General features: G+C 45.4%; 1 protein-coding gene across 1 annotated transcript; it reads right to left on the minus strand.

Annotated features, from left to right (window-relative positions):
- Window positions 1-2790: 2790 nt before the first annotated feature.
- Mrpl45 (mitochondrial ribosomal protein L45) lies at window positions 2791-14848 on the minus strand. The gene is given in 10 exon segments (XM_038329067.2): window positions 2791-3403; window positions 3612-3785; window positions 5191-5340; window positions 6266-6314; window positions 10907-11005; window positions 12614-12731; window positions 13700-13715; window positions 13718-13840; window positions 13842-13880; window positions 14691-14848. Coding segments are annotated over 10 exon segments (921 nt in total). The 5' UTR covers window positions 14757-14848; the 3' UTR covers window positions 2791-3316.
- Between the last annotated feature and the right edge of the window lie 594 nt (window positions 14849-15442).

Consider the following 15442-nt stretch of genomic DNA (forward strand, 5'->3'; position numbering starts at 1 on the left):
CCTGGGAAAGAAAAGAGGCCCTGTTCACAGTCAGAATTCCAACTGCCACCTTCAGAAGGAGCCGCGCTCCTGGATGAGTGAGAAGCCCAGGGGCTGGGCAAGGCACCAGGTGAACAAAGGCTCCTTTTCACGGGTCCACTTCGCCTTGGTTCTCTTCTCAAGCGTCACTTAAGCAGCGTGAGATAACAGAGGGTTGCAGCTACATGATATCATCAGAGGGAAACTAGGAATGAGAAAGATGTGCAAAGAGAGCGAGACAGGGTGCAGCCAGGCAGACTAATGCATCGGAGCTGGCTTCATTAAAGACAACAACACAGACAGAGATGCTGCTCAAGAGGTGGGAAACCCCAAGTGACATCAAATGCCCAGGGAGCAAAGTAGGGGTCTATGTGCAAATGTCGCACAGAAGAAGCGGCTGAGTACTCCATTTCCAAAAGGGAGCAGATGAACAGTCCCGTTACTCTCAGACTTGGGGGGCCAGCTGTCCTCATTCGCACACGGAGCCCTCCTACCCACGCAGACCTCCTGCGCTGGTTTCTATAGCAGTGTGTTGTTCTGGGCTGTGGCTACCTAACCCCACAACTTCTGAGCTAAGGTAGACTTCACTGTGCACCCCAGGCCAATCCCACTGGGTCTGGTCTAGCTGGAATGTGGTCTATCTCCACATTCGCTGTTATAATAGCCTCCCGGGAAAATAATAAAGAATGCTGTTCTCAGCTACCGTACTGGGCACCCGTTTATTTATAATGGTCGACAGAGACAGCAGACAGATGAGAGAACAGGGCTTGCTCCCAAGTCCAGGGTAGCCACCCTGTGCCTGGTAGGACTTTGGGTGGTCTGGCTTCTTCTCTCCCAGTGCCCAGAATCACAGCTAACAGATGTTCTCTGCCTGGTTCTCCTAGCCAACCCTGCACATCTGGGGCCATTTGCTCAGCTGGATTTGGTCCCAGAGGATATGAAAATTGCACTTATCCCCTGGCTTCCTGGTGGCAGCTATTGCTTAGCTGCGATTGAAGATTATCTAGAGACCCTGAGTCAGATCCATGGCAATGGGATAAAATAGCTTATCTGAATCACTGTTTTTTCTTAAATTCAAGAGACATCAACGTAACATTTGCCTACTAAGTGTGCTTTTTTTGTTTCTCCACTTCTCTTCCCTGCTGGGATTATCTCCTTTCCTTCACACTCTGCGGTTAGGGATCTGGCTCAAGCACTTCTTATTTTGCCTTAATCCAGGGCTCAGGCAAATAGGATGTGCCCAACCCCCACCTGGACAGCGATGCAGCAAACCGATGTACATTTTAAGCCCAGAGGATTGAGAGTAAGCAGCATGAGATTGGCCACCAGTGCTCTTTTCCCGAAGCATATTCATATGTCTGTGTCCACAGTCCACACTCATGAGCCGTTAGAAAAACAGCAGTCCTTCTGGGTCAGTGAGGTGGCTCGTGGGTAAAAGCATTTGTCATGCAAACTTGACCCAAGTTCAATTCCTAGAATCCACATTAGAAGGCAAAAGTTATCCTCTGGCCTCTATCTGAAAGCTGTACCATCAACAACATTCCCACTCAAACACTCTCTCACACACATAATGAATAAATAACCGACAAATAAATAGTAACAAGAGTCTCCCCCCATAAGGCCTGTCCTGTTTGCAGCATTGCTCAAAGGGCTTAGAGAGACCAGAGTTCGGTCACTAATGGCTGACCCAATCCCAGTTTCTTTTCACCCTATTCTAGACACGGTCAGACCAGATTACTTTTGGCTTTAAGTGACAAAGAAAATCCCAGTCTTGAGAAAGAGTAAGTCTGAGAACTTAGGCTCTCGTTTGTCCTGTGTGTAGAAATGCACACCTTTAAACCCAGCACTCAGGAGGCAGGGGCAAGTGGATCTCAGTGAGTTTGAGACCAGTCCGGTCTACAAAGCGAGATCCAGTATAGCCAGAACTGTTGCAGAGAAACCCTGTCTCAAAAAAATAAAATAAAATGCAGGATGGGTGTGGTAGTTCATACCTGTACCAGCGTTCATGAGGCAGAAGGGACTACTGCAAGTTTAAGGAAAGCCTGGGCTTTCTATCAAGTTCCAGACAAAGCAGGTCTGGACTTTATCTCAAACAAAATAAAATGCACAAAAGCTAAAAGACAATTTTTTTCCTTTGGATTTATATATAAGATAAAAAATAATTTTAAGCTGGGCATGGTGGCACACTCCTTTAATCCTAGCACTAGGGAGGCAGAAGCAGGCAGATCTCTGTGAGTTCGAGGCCAGCCTGGTCTACAAAGTAAGTTCCAGGACAGCCAGGGTTATACAGAGAAACTGTCTTGAAAAAAAAAAATTTAATACAACTGCTTCAGTAAGTGAAGACTCAGATCCAATTCCTAGCATCTACGTGGTGGTTTACCACCATCCATAACTCATGTTCCGGGAATCCAACTCTTTCTGACCTCCAGGGGCATCAGGAATGTAATGCACAACATACATGCAGACAGGACACTCATACATGTAAAGTAACACCCTATTTTTTGTCATTGTTCTTGAGACACGATCTCAGGTAGCCCAGGCTGACTCTAAATGGTTGTATATCCAGGGATGACATTGAGCTACTGTCCTCCTCTTGCCTCCACTTCCCTAGCAATGGGATTACAGAGAGATACCCTAGTTTATAAACATAAAGTACTCTTTCTGGTTGCGAGCCCCCGGAAGTTACGTCACTCATAACTCTGGGTTCCACTTCTGACATTATGGAACCACTCTATTCCCAGTCTGAACCAGGGCAAAAGTACAAAACCACGATTTGTTCAACACTTTCATAGTATTTTATTTGAAATGCTGGTCTCTGCCGTGTATAGAAAAGAGCACACTGTCAGCCTACTCACACTTCCTGCTGTGAGAAGCCCAGTGTCACGTATGTTCTCACACATGCTGTTTTTTATGTCACCTCAGGAGGTAAACATGACTTTAAAAGGAAGATGCTCCACGTCTGGGTATCCCAGCCATCGACTTGGCTGGATATCAGCAGCAAATGCAAGGGGGGAGGGTTTTCTGAAAAGACCCAGGCAGGGCAGGAGAGAGCAAGGGAAGCCTACAGGATGTAGGTGGTTTTGCAGCCCCATCATCCAGTCAGCCCTCAGGAGTCTTTTCGTTGTTTGTTTGTTGCTGTTTTTTGAGACAGGGTTTCTCTGGATAGCCTTGGCTATCCGGGAACTCTGTAGGCCAGGCTGGACGCAAACTCACAGAGATCACCTGTCTCTGCCAATTGAGTGTTGGGATTAAAGGCGTGTACCACCACCGCCAGGCTTCTCGAAAGTCATTTATACCATTAAGTAAGCTGAGGCTTATGGGCCTCTCCTTGTGTCTCTTCATACGCCTCCCATGGATTCAGCTGAGGACTGGGAATCATCAATGTCTGAAAAGAACAAGAAGCTGCGTTACCTACCAATCAAGCCTGCTGTTTACCCAGAATCCCTTCACTCCCTCCCCTAGCAGCCAGGAAAAGTTCCCCTTCCCTAGTGCTGCTTCTTTCTTCCTCTCCACTAGGTGGAGCCCATGAGGATAGTTTTAGGCAGTCAAGACAACATACAGCCTCAAGTCTCAAAGCATGTAAGCAGCCTTACCTTGAGGATGGGCTGCTTAGGGGGTGCCCATGGTGGCACAATCTTGGCATGCATTCTCCAGCTCCCATACGGGTTCATCAAGTGTCTTTCAAACACCACATACTCCAGGACATCCTTGGGCACATCTTCCTGCCCATACATCAACCGGCCAAACCGATCATAGATGGCCAAAGTCTGTAACGATGAAATAAAATCTGGCCTGTCAGAGGATTTTGTTCTATTTTTGTCATACAACCATTTTTGAAACAATCCTAACAAAAGAATTTAAATTAATAAAAATTAAAATTATTTCAGAATTCTGAACTTGGAACTAATTATTGCTGACATACTACTGGTTCAGAGTTCTTTGATGGATGGGGAAGGTGGGAAAACAGCGGTCTCACACCACACCTGAGTGTAGATGCCACTTAGTAGTGGCAAGAGACCAACAAACTTTTCCTGAGAACCTACAGTCCTGGGCCAAGGGTTGGAATACGGTGGTGGGAGCATATTCCTAGTACCCATGAGGCTCTGGGTTCAACCCCCAGAACCACGAAAAACATACAGCCCTGAACTCAAAAGTCCAGAGACAGATGCCCTACATGAGAGTTGCAATAATAAAATTTAATAAAAATATCTCTTGCATTCAAAGAGACTGAATGTTTTTTTTTGGTTTTTTTTTTTTTGGTTTTTCGAGACAGGGTTTCCCTGTAGTTTCTAGAGCCTGTCCTGGAACTAGCTCTTGTAGACCAGGCTGGTCTCGAACTCAGAGATCCGCCTGCCTCTGCCTCCCAAGTGCTGGGATTAAAGGCGTGCGCCACCGCTGCCCGGCGAGACTGAATGTTTTTGCTGGACCCCTGGCCCAGTTAAAACCCTTGGGGTCACTTAAGACTGAGTCCTGCTGGCCCATGGTATCGTCAGCTTGTCTGAGTTTAAGTCACCTTTAAGAGAACAATACATGACCTTCCCATGCTTTCCTAGCCTAGCCTGAGACTCAGTTCTGGACTCCCCCATACCCCCAAAGCAGACAGTAGTGTGTGTGTGTATGTGTGTGTGTGTGTGTGTGTGTGTGTGTGCTGCAGTGAGGATTGTGATCAGAGTAGTGTGTGTATGTGTGCTGCAGCAAGGACTGGCTGAAGCAGCCAACAATCCCCTTGATAACGTTCCTGTAGATGCCGCTTGATAACATTTCTGCAGGGCTGTTTACGTTTTTGAGTGCTTTAGGGCCAGCTGGGGTCAGCAAAGTTTGATTCCTTATAAAACTCTGTTACAAAGATTTCTGTCCAGACTCCATCGTCCCTTTTCCACACCCTGTTTTTTGTGCTATTCAATAAAGACAGAGGAAAGTCCTTTGTTAGGGACAGACACAGTTGGATATCAGATAGCAGGCACAACAGAGATGGATTATGGGTAGGCCAGGAACCACAGAATACACACAGGAGGTAGAGAAGTGGAGAATTCAAACTTGGGCTCACTCCTGGTCAAACCACTCCAAGAGGAAGTCTGATATTCATTCCTTAAAGCAACACTGCTGCACGTTGGTGTCTCTGAGGTTATTATTAATGTACTTAACACGGAGTGAATAAAACAGCCACTCTACCTGCCGAGTGTGCAGGCGGACGGTGACCTGGCCATACATGTTACTCTGGTTCACCATGCCTGAAGAGCGAACATGAACCACTTGGGCTGGCTCTAAAGATTCCACAAAGCTCCAGCGGACAGTCTTGTACTTGAGGTCCCAGACCATGTCCTGAGGGCAGAAGAGAAAAGTTCATGAGATTTCCCTTCTGCAAGGTACTGCTGAGACTACAAATGCAACCCTGCAGTCAACAGGCATTGCAGTCCATGCTTCGACCCCATTTTAGGGGTGGGAATGGAGGTTGAGACAGGGACACACACTGTGACCCAGGCAGTAATGCTAATTCAATCTTTCAAGTGCTAGAATTATAGCTGGGCGGTGGTGACACATGTCTTCAATCCCAGCACACGGAAGGTAGAGACAGGTGATCAGCAGATAAGCGTGCCTTTGCTTCTCATGGTGTGCGCCACCACCGCCCAGCATTTCCTAAGTTTGATCAAGTTTTGGTCATGCTTGCCTCCCAACGATATCTTTATTAAACCACTCAATCCTGGGGCTGGAGAGATGGCTCAGTGGTTAAGAGCATTGCCTGCTCTTCCAAAGGTCCTGAGTTCAATTCCCAGCAACCACATGGTGGCTTACAACTATCTGTAATGAGGTCTGGCACTCTCTCCTGGCCTTCAGAATATTGTATACATAATAAATAAATAAATATTAAAAAAAAAAAAAACCACTCAATCCACCAGGGCTGAAGAGATGGCTCAGTGATTAAGAGCACTGACTGCTCTTACACTGCACACACCACTCCATACACCGTCACTGCATGCACTCCTACCACACGCACCGCCACTGCACACACCACTCCACACACCGCCACTTCACACACTACTGCACACACCATCACTTCCTCTCACACACATTCAGAACCTGCTAATTAATTACTACATGTATTTTTATTGATAGTGCATGTTTTTCTCTCTTTTATTTTCATTTTACCCCCGCACATTTCAGCAATGAAAGGGAGCATTTTCCAGAGCTATCAGGGCTAGGATAGATGAGGCACATTCGCACATAAAAATAAAATAAATGAACCTACCGGAAAACAGTGTTCAGTTACCAAGGCATGAAGTCGGTCATGGTCTGAGCTAGAAAAAAAAAAGATATATTTATCATTGACTCCTACTTTTATGGTACCCACTATGAAACCTGATAATGGGCTGGTAAGATGGCTCAGTGGGTAAGGGCTTGCCACAAAGCCTGCCTGAGAAGCTGAGTTCAATCCCCAGAATCCACATGAGAAGTACTGACTCCACACATGAATCATGGTATGTGTGTTCCCATTTACATATACACAAAACAAACAAAGTATATAGGAAAGGGATTGGTTTTTTATACCCCCCCCCCGCAAAGAAAGGGTTTCTTTGTGTAATTCTGGCTATCCTGAAACTCACTCTGTAGACCAAGCTATACTGAAACTCAGAGATACACTTGCCTCTGCCTCCTAAGTGCTGGGATTAAAGGCATACACTACCCTCATTCAGCAAAAAAGTTTTTCTTTTTTTTTTTTTTTAATTTATTATGTATGCAATGTTCTGCCTGCAGGTGTCCCTGCAGGCCAGAAGTTGGCACCAGATTTTATTACAGATGGTTGTGAGCCATCATGTGGTTGCTGGGAATTGAACTCAGGACCTGTGGAAGAACAATCAGTGCTCTTAACCACTGAGCCATCTCTCCAGCCCAAGTTTTTCTTTTTTAAAGTTGAAAATGGTCCTGAAAATGGAAAAAAAAAATCATTTATACAAACATTTTCTGCATATGCACTGTGAGCCACATGATATATTAATTTGTGATCTACACAAAACCTTTATGTTTAAGAGCATTGAACAGTTTATTTCTGTTTTTTTTTTTTTTTTTTTCTTTTTTTTCGAGACAGGGTTTCCCTGTAGTTTCTAGAGCCTGTCCTGGAACTAGCTCTTGTAGACCAGGCTGGCTTCAAACTCAGAGATCCACCTGCCTCTGCCTCCCGAGTGCCGGGATTAAAGGCGTGCGCCACCACAGCCTGGCGAACAGTTTATTTCTGGAGCATAGAGAAGTTCCTCTGAAATCAGATCTTTGAGGTGGGCAAGGATATTCACTAAGAGCTGACCCGTGTTCTACACTGGCATGGGGAACAAAGTCCAATACCATGCAGGAATAAAAAAGTCCCTTATCTCCTCTGAGGGCGCAGGAGTCCCTCATAGTGCCAACGGCTGGCCTCTGCAGCACATTCTCATCTCTGAACCAGGAAAAGGTGGCCTGTGTCTTTCCTGCCCCTGCCCCCTGGACTCTTCAAGTGCAGGAAGTTTGGACTTTGATGTTATGTCTCTCCAAGAGTCCTGCATCTCCGAGGAGGCATAGAAAGCTTGCCCACCAGGGTACAGATGAGGTGTTTCTTCTAGCTCAGATCTTAGTGTGAAGTCAAAATGAAGACTGCAAAAGTAAAGAAAGGAAACGCCCTCCCCCTAGTCAGGGACAACTGCCACAGACGAGCCGGCCGAGAGCTGTGAGCCACAGGAGGGGAGGACCATGACCACGTCTTCCGGACATGCCAGGACCTTTGCATTCATGGCCACCTGCACAAAATCAAGCCAGTTAGCGTTCTAACATGGAGGGGAAGGGGCTCTGAAGCTCTACCCCTAACCGAGAAGCTAAGGAGTTAGTAGATTCTGGGCAGAGAACGTGAGTTGTGAGTTTTCTGGGTAGGTCAAATATACTGCAGTGGATGGCCCGATACAAAGGTATATGTATGGGTAACACAAACTCAACTTGGGTTATCAAAAAAGGGGGATCAGGGGGATAGGAGGCGGATCTGGTAGGAGTTAGGAGGACAAGTTGGGGGTGAATGTGAACACAACTGTGTGAAATCCTTAAAGCTTTTTTGTTTTTTTTTTTTTTTGGTTTTTGAGACAGTGTTTCTTAGTAGCTATGGGGCTAGTACTAGAACTAGCTCTGTAGACCAGGCTGGTCTTGAACTCACAGAGTGCTGGGATTAAAGGCATGCACCACCACCAGGCTAACAAAAACTTTTTTTATTTTTTACTTTTTGTTTTTTTTTTTTTTTGGTTTTTCGAGACAGGGTTTCTCTGTGGCTTTGGAGCCTGTCCTGGAACTAGCTCTTGTAGACCAGGCTGGTCTCGAACTCACAGAGATCCGCCTGCCTCTGCCTCCCGAGTGCTGGGATTAAAGGCGTGCGCCACCACCGCCCGGCACTTTTTTTTTTTGTTTTGTTTTGTTTCTTGGTTTTTTGAGACAAGATTTCCCTGTAGTTTCTAGAGCCTGTCCTGGAACTAGCTCTTGTAGACCAGGCTGGCCTCGAACTCAGAGATCCGCCTGCCTCTGCCTCCCGAGTGCTGGGATTAAAGGCGTGCGCCACCACCGCCCGGCTTTTTACTTTTTTTTTTTTTAAGATTTATTTATTATGTATACAAGGTTCTGCCTGCATGTGGTCTTGCAGGCCAGAAGAGGGCACAAGATCTTATGGTTGTAAGCCACATGTGGTTGCTCAGAATTGAACTCAGGACCTCTGGAAAAGGTCTTAATCTCTGGAAATACTTTTAACTGCTGAGCCATCTCTCCAGCCCCCAAAACTTTTTTTAAAAGGAGGAAATCCTACCAATCAACAAATGAAAGGAGAAAAAGAAACAGGAAAATTAATTGTAAATAGCACAGGGCCAGAGCAGGGTGGTGGAACATGCCTTTAACCCAAGCACTTGGGAGGCCCAGGCGCACAGATCTCTGTGTGCTCAAGGCCAGCTTGGTCTACAGAGTTCCAGGAGGGGGGGACACGGAGGAGGATGAAGGGCGAGGGGGGAGACAAGGGAAGGGGAGCGGGGGACATAGAAGTCAGTGAGATGGCTCTGAAGATGAAAGAACTTGCTGTCAAGACTGAGGCCTGGGTTTAATCCCCAGGGCACATAGTGGGAAGAAAGAACTGACTTCCACAAACGCTTCTCTAATTTTTACACATATGCTGCATGCAAACACTCATGTACGTCCTTACGCATACACACACAAAATAAATTAAAAGTGAAACAGCACGCACAATAGCTTGGTAGAAAAAAGTGGGGGAAAAAAAGCCAGATGGTGGTGACACACACCTTTAATCCCAGCAGTCAGAAGGTAGAAGCAAGTGGATCTCTGTGAGTTCGAGGCCAGTCTGGTCTACAAAGCGAGTTCTAGGACAGCTAGAATTGTTACACAGAGAAACACTGTCTCAAAAACCAAAAAAAAGGAAGAAAAAGTTGCAAGTTTTCAAGAAAAACAGAAATGTTCATGATAAAATAAATGCACAGAAGACCAGGATGGATTATGGGATCAGGTAGGGCAAAACCAGAAGCCATTTCAGGAGAGCACCAACAACTATAGCTAGAACTGAAACGGACTAAATCATTAAAAAATCATTTTTGAGCCAAGCAGTGGTGGCGCACACCTTTAATCCCAGCACTCAGGAGGCAGAGGCAGACAAACCTCTGTGAGTTCGAGGCTAGGCTAGTCTACAGAGCGAGTTCTAAGACAGGCTCCACAGCTACTGAGAAACCCTGTTAGCGAGAAAAAAAATCCATTTTTGTAAAAGCCCACTCATACCAGGTACGATGACATACGCTCATTATCCCACTCTCATATAGGCAGGAAGATGAGAAATTCAAGGCCGGGGACTGGGACGATGACTCTACGGTTAGGAATACTTCTTGCCCTTGCAGAGAACCCAGGTTTTATTCCTAGCACTCGCGCGGCTGCAAACAACTGTCTATAACTCCAGGAACTCCCCCTCTTCTGGCCTCCAAGGCCACTAGGCAGTCAGATGGTGCACAGACATGCACACAGGCAAAACACTCACATACACAAAATAAAAATAATAAATTGGGAGCTGGTGGTGCACGCCTTTAACCTAAGCACTTGGGAGGCAGAGGCAGGTGGATTGCTGTCAGTTCAAGATCAGCCTGGTCTACAGAGCGAGTTCCAGGGCAGTTAGGGTAAAATAGAGAAACCCTGCCTCAAAAAACAAAATGAAACAAAATAATTTTAATAATAATAATAAAAGGTTCAAAGTCAACCTTGAATATACAATGAGTTCAAGGACAGGTTCGGATACATAGTGAGATCCTCCTTCTAAAATTAAAGACAAGCCCCTTTTTGCTGTGGGATGATCTTTCTGCACACTGGGAATCTGTATTACTCTCACTGGTTAGTAATAAAGCTGTCTGGCCTATATATAGCAAGGCAGGATAAAGTTAGGGGGGGCCAATCAAACTGAGGACTCAGGTAAAGAAAGGAAAATCAGGAAAGATGCCAGCAAGCCGCCCAAGAGGCAAGAGGCTAGAGAACAGGAAATATCCATGAGCCACATGACAATACACAGATTAATAGAAATGGGTTCATTTAAAAGTAAGAGCTATTAATAATAAACTTGAGCTTTTGGCCAAGCTTTTTGCAATTAATAAAAGCTTTTCTATTTTTATTTGGGACTGGGTAGATGGGACAGAAAAACTCCGCCTCCATGTACACCTTGTGGAGGCACACACCTTTAGTCTTAGCACTTGGGAGGCAGAGGAAGTCAGCCTGGTCTACACAGAGAATTCCAGAACAGCCAAAACTACAAAGAGAGACCTTGTCTCAAACAACAACAAACAAACGGCTTCAGTTACTACTTAACAATAGCTGTGGAGAATGAACATACACAAGACAGGAGTTCACTTACTTGTTTAGACAAAGGTGAGCTTCAATGAAAATATCCTTAGCTTTTTCAGGGAAGTCTTTCGTTTTAAAATTAGCATCAAATTCTTTTATCTTTCGAATTCTGTAAAATTAAGATAATAGCATCATCAAGATGTCATCCCAGCAGGCAAAGGCACTTACCACCAATCCTAACAACCTGAGTTCAATCTCAGGGACTCCCCAGGCGGCCCTGACCTCCATACTTGTGCTGTGGGATGAGTCAGCCTGTGCATGTGCACAAACGAACAAATAAACTGTCATAAAACTATGAAATCTTTTTTTTAAAGATTTATTTATTATGTATACAGTATTCTCAGTACTCTGCCTGCAGGCCAGAAGAGGGCACCAGACCCCATTACAGATGGTTGATCCACCATGTGGCTGCTGGGAATTGAACTCAGGACCTTTGGAAGAGCAGGCTGTGCTCTTAACCACTGAGCCATCTCTCCAGCCCAAAACTATGAAATCTTTATAGTTTCTAGAACTCTTAGTTCACATGAATCTCCATGCCCATCTACCCAGTTAATAATTATTTCTTGACTGTGTCAAGGCTGTAAATCCAACTCTCTCTCAATGTAAACATTGTAAAAAAAAGAACAAGAGGCTAGGGTTGGTAGTAAAAGGGTTTACACACCTTTAAGACAGGAGGCAGAGGCAGGTGGATCTCAGTGAGTGTGAGGTCAACCTGATCTACATAGGAATTCCAAGACAGCCAGAGCTACATAGTAAGATCCTGTCTTCAAACAAACGAAGTAAGTTTTCTTAGGTCTGGAGTAGTTCGGAGGCTAAGGGAGCACAGTGATTTGCAGAGGAACTAGGTTTGGGTCCCAGACCCTTATGCAGCTCAAAGTGCCTTGAAACCCAGCCCCAGGGGACCCAACGCTGTCCCAGCACTCATGTGCACACACCCACTTACAAACACATACACATAACTTAAACCTCAAAGAAAAATTGTTTTCAAAGTGAAATTTTAGCATTCCGGGATTAAAGAAAACATCTACATCTTACAAATACTGGGGGCTGGAGGTCCGTTAGAGGTAATGCATATCTATAAGGTCCTCATTCAGTCTCCAGCTCTTGCAGCACCAAAGAGAGGACCAAAACCAGGTAAGTAGCAGAGCAGAGAGCTTCTAAATAGCAACACTGAACTGAACTGAACAAAAGCCAGTCCTGGTGGCTCATTACTTAATCCCAGAATTCAGAAGACAGAGCCAGCTGGATCTCTGAGTTCGAGGACAAGCTGGTCTACAGAATAAGTTCTGACAGTCAGAGCTACACAGAGAAAACCCTGTCTTAAAAAAAAAAAAAAGCAAACAAAAAATAGAAGTGGGGAGTAGTAGCAGGGTTCTTTCTTTCTTTCTTTTCTATCTATCTAAAGACAGGGTTTCTTTGTGTAGCCCTGGCTGTCCCAGAACTCCCTCTATAGACCAGGCTAGCCTCGAATTCAAAGAGATCTGCCTGCCTGCCTCTGCCTTCAGGGTGCTGAGATAAAAGGGATGCACTACCATGGTCCAGCTTGTTTGTTTTTTTCAAGACAGGGTTTTCTCTGGTACACTTACATGAAGGCAAACACATAAAAGAGAAAGAGAAAAGGAAATCAATGTAATATACTACATAACACAATAAGTATAAAACATCACACGTTCTTCTTAGCCTAGAATATTGAACCCCAGTTGTCTCCGACACCTACGCCAGCTGGGAGGCCACATTCTTCCTTAATCGCTCGGTTCTCTGTGTCAGTCCGTCCTTTGAAAGGGACGACATCCGAGCATCACCTTCAGGTGGAACATAGGGATCAAATATACCAGCTGAAAGGAGAGAAGGGAATTAAAATCTGTTGGAAAATTGAGAAAACATCACCTTGAGGGCAGCTAACACTGGGAAGAAACACAGGATATTTTTTTAATAATTTATTTTAACCTTATTTATGTGCATTGGTGTAAAGCTACAGGCAGTTGTGAGCTGCCATGTGGGTGCTGGGAATTGAACCCGGGTCCTCCGGAAGAGTAGCCAGTGCTCTTAACCGTTGAGCCACCATCTCTCCAGCCCCCAGGACACAGGATATTAAGCAGCCTATTCAGATTTGCACATAGAGGCAACCTTGCCATACTTGTGTAAGTACCAGGAACTGTTTGCACTACTGGGACAGCTCTAGAAAAAAAAAGAATAATGAACTCCTTCTAGAGTCTGTCCCCTACTTTGACAAACCGAAGAACTTACACTCTTTCTAGAAGTTGTGTGAGAGTAAGATCAAAGGAGGGCCACATACACAGGACTAGTGCTGTATCCCTAAGTTGCCCTTACTACTCAGGCAGGAGGATCACAAACTCTAGTCCACTCTGACAAACTTAGAAAGATTCTGTCTCAAAGGCAGAAAGAAAGGGAGGCTAGGGATATAACTCAGTGGTACAGTACTTGTTTAGCATGTATGAAGCCCTGTATTTAATCCCAAGTACTGTAAAAACAAAATAAAACTGACTTTATGAACTATAGTATATATAAAGTTAATCATTACTGAGCTTGAACCTAATGGTTAATTTAATGATGTCATCAGAGGTGGTGGGTGGCAAATGCCTTTAATCCCAACACTTGGGAGGGAGGGGCACATGGATCTGAGTTTGAAGACAGCCTGGTCTACAGTGCTAAGGCTACAGAGAAAGCCTGTCTCAAAAAAAGGGGGGACTTTAATGCTGTCAATCAGAGTCAAAGGCATTCTAAGCACCAGATATCTGACCATAGAGGATTGAGTCAGGAGCCCAGAAATACTGTTCCTCACCTGTACAGGCCAGATGTGTATAGGACGCTCAGCTTTTCCGGAGGAATAACCCAATCCTGCTTTCCTGGCATGTTCCAAAAACTCCTTCTCTGTTTTGTACTTGGTTCACGAAGAGGGGGGTCTGAACCGGCTTTTGGTTTTTTACTGGAACTACAGCTGGGGACTGAGTCACCAGAATGGGCTGGGAGGTAAAGGAAAGGTTAGCAAAGAAGTGATTTGGAAAGAAAAACCTATCTTGAGCAACTGTACGCAAAGTCTTACAGAATGGACATATCCAAAGAACGCTTCAGAAGTTAAGAAACAACTGTTACGGCGAAACTACATTACTACTCGATCACCTAGAGATGGCTCTTACCACAAGCCAATTAATAACCTTTATTAACATCAGTCAACACTTACTAAAAGCTTTCCTTTGACACACGCGGCAGTGCTGCTGTGTGCAGAGATGAGCAAAGCGGAAGTCCTACTCTCAAACACCTTTTATTTAGCTTGATGGTGAACCTTAGGATCAACCCAATACTAAAAAGCAAGATCTCGTGGGCATTTTCTCCCCACTTTTCTTTTTCTACCCGGGCAATGTCTCACTGACTTAATTCTGTCCTTTTAGCTCCAAACTGGACAATAAAATTTGAGAAGCCAGGTGACCTTTTTCTCCGATCATGAGTTTTGCTCCAGGCTAAGACAAAACCGACCTTGTACCTCTATCCTTAGCAGGTTTTTTTTTAAGAATGTAAAAGAAGCCGGTCCACCTTCCAAACCATTACTTCTTTCCTAACATCTCGCCAGAGACTGGGACTAATGCGGAGAAGCTTAAGGCCCCGCCCAGGTTGTCTTCACTCAGAGAGAGGGATCACAGACACCTCCAATTCTCCCCCAGACGAAGTCAGACCCGTATTGTCCAAACTCATCAATGGCCACTGTCCGATTATGCCCTTCTACTTTCTCCTCCTCCTTCAGTTTCTAAAATTTCATTCGCCTCGTCCCTACCCACCTGCCGAGACCACCATCCCAAAGCCCTGAATAAGCAGGACAAGCCCCGCGGTATGGGGGCTGCCATTTTGTCCGCGCAAAGGCCGCTGGGATGCCGGTTGAGCCGCAGAGCTCTGAGCAGGAGAAAAGGCGCATAGGGTGGAGCGAGCTCGGGAGTGGAATTTTCCAGGGCGCGCGCCCTCGGCCAAAAGGTGAGCCGCGCGCACGCGCACGTTCGGGGGGGGGGGCGGGGAGCAGGCGCGCGCAATGTGGTTGCGCGTGCGCAGTGAGAACACGTTGGGACTAGGGTAGACCGCACGGCTGTCACGCGCCAGCCGGAGCGCGGTGAAGAACCAGCTGCGCCTGCGCGTGAGGCTCTCTGTGGGGAACCGGCTTGCTGCATTCCTGGTTGCTAAGCACACTGTTACACCTTGTTTGCTTTCACTAAAAGAATGAAAAGTGTTCTCTCTGAAATCAGAGGACTTTGAGATTAGTGTTTTTCTTTCATACTTGGAATACACTGGAGGAATTTAGGGCGAAAATGATAGTTTCTGGGTGTGTATCTGACCGCAAAATGCTGTATAACCTTAAACTTGAGCCCCACCTAGTTTTCTACATGAAAATTCTTTCTTCTTGTTCCATTAGAGAAACTGATCCCTGTGGTTACTGAAAAGCAAACGGGCACGTGGATTAACAACTATCTGGGTTTTTGTTTTGTTTTGGTCATTTAAAAAAAAAAAAAGAAAAGAAAAAACCCACTAACCAAATTTGGTA

Source organism: Arvicola amphibius, chromosome 4 (genome assembly GCF_903992535.2).
Source record: "Arvicola amphibius chromosome 4, mArvAmp1.2, whole genome shotgun sequence".
Taxonomy (NCBI): Eukaryota; Metazoa; Chordata; class Mammalia; order Rodentia; family Cricetidae; genus Arvicola; species Arvicola amphibius.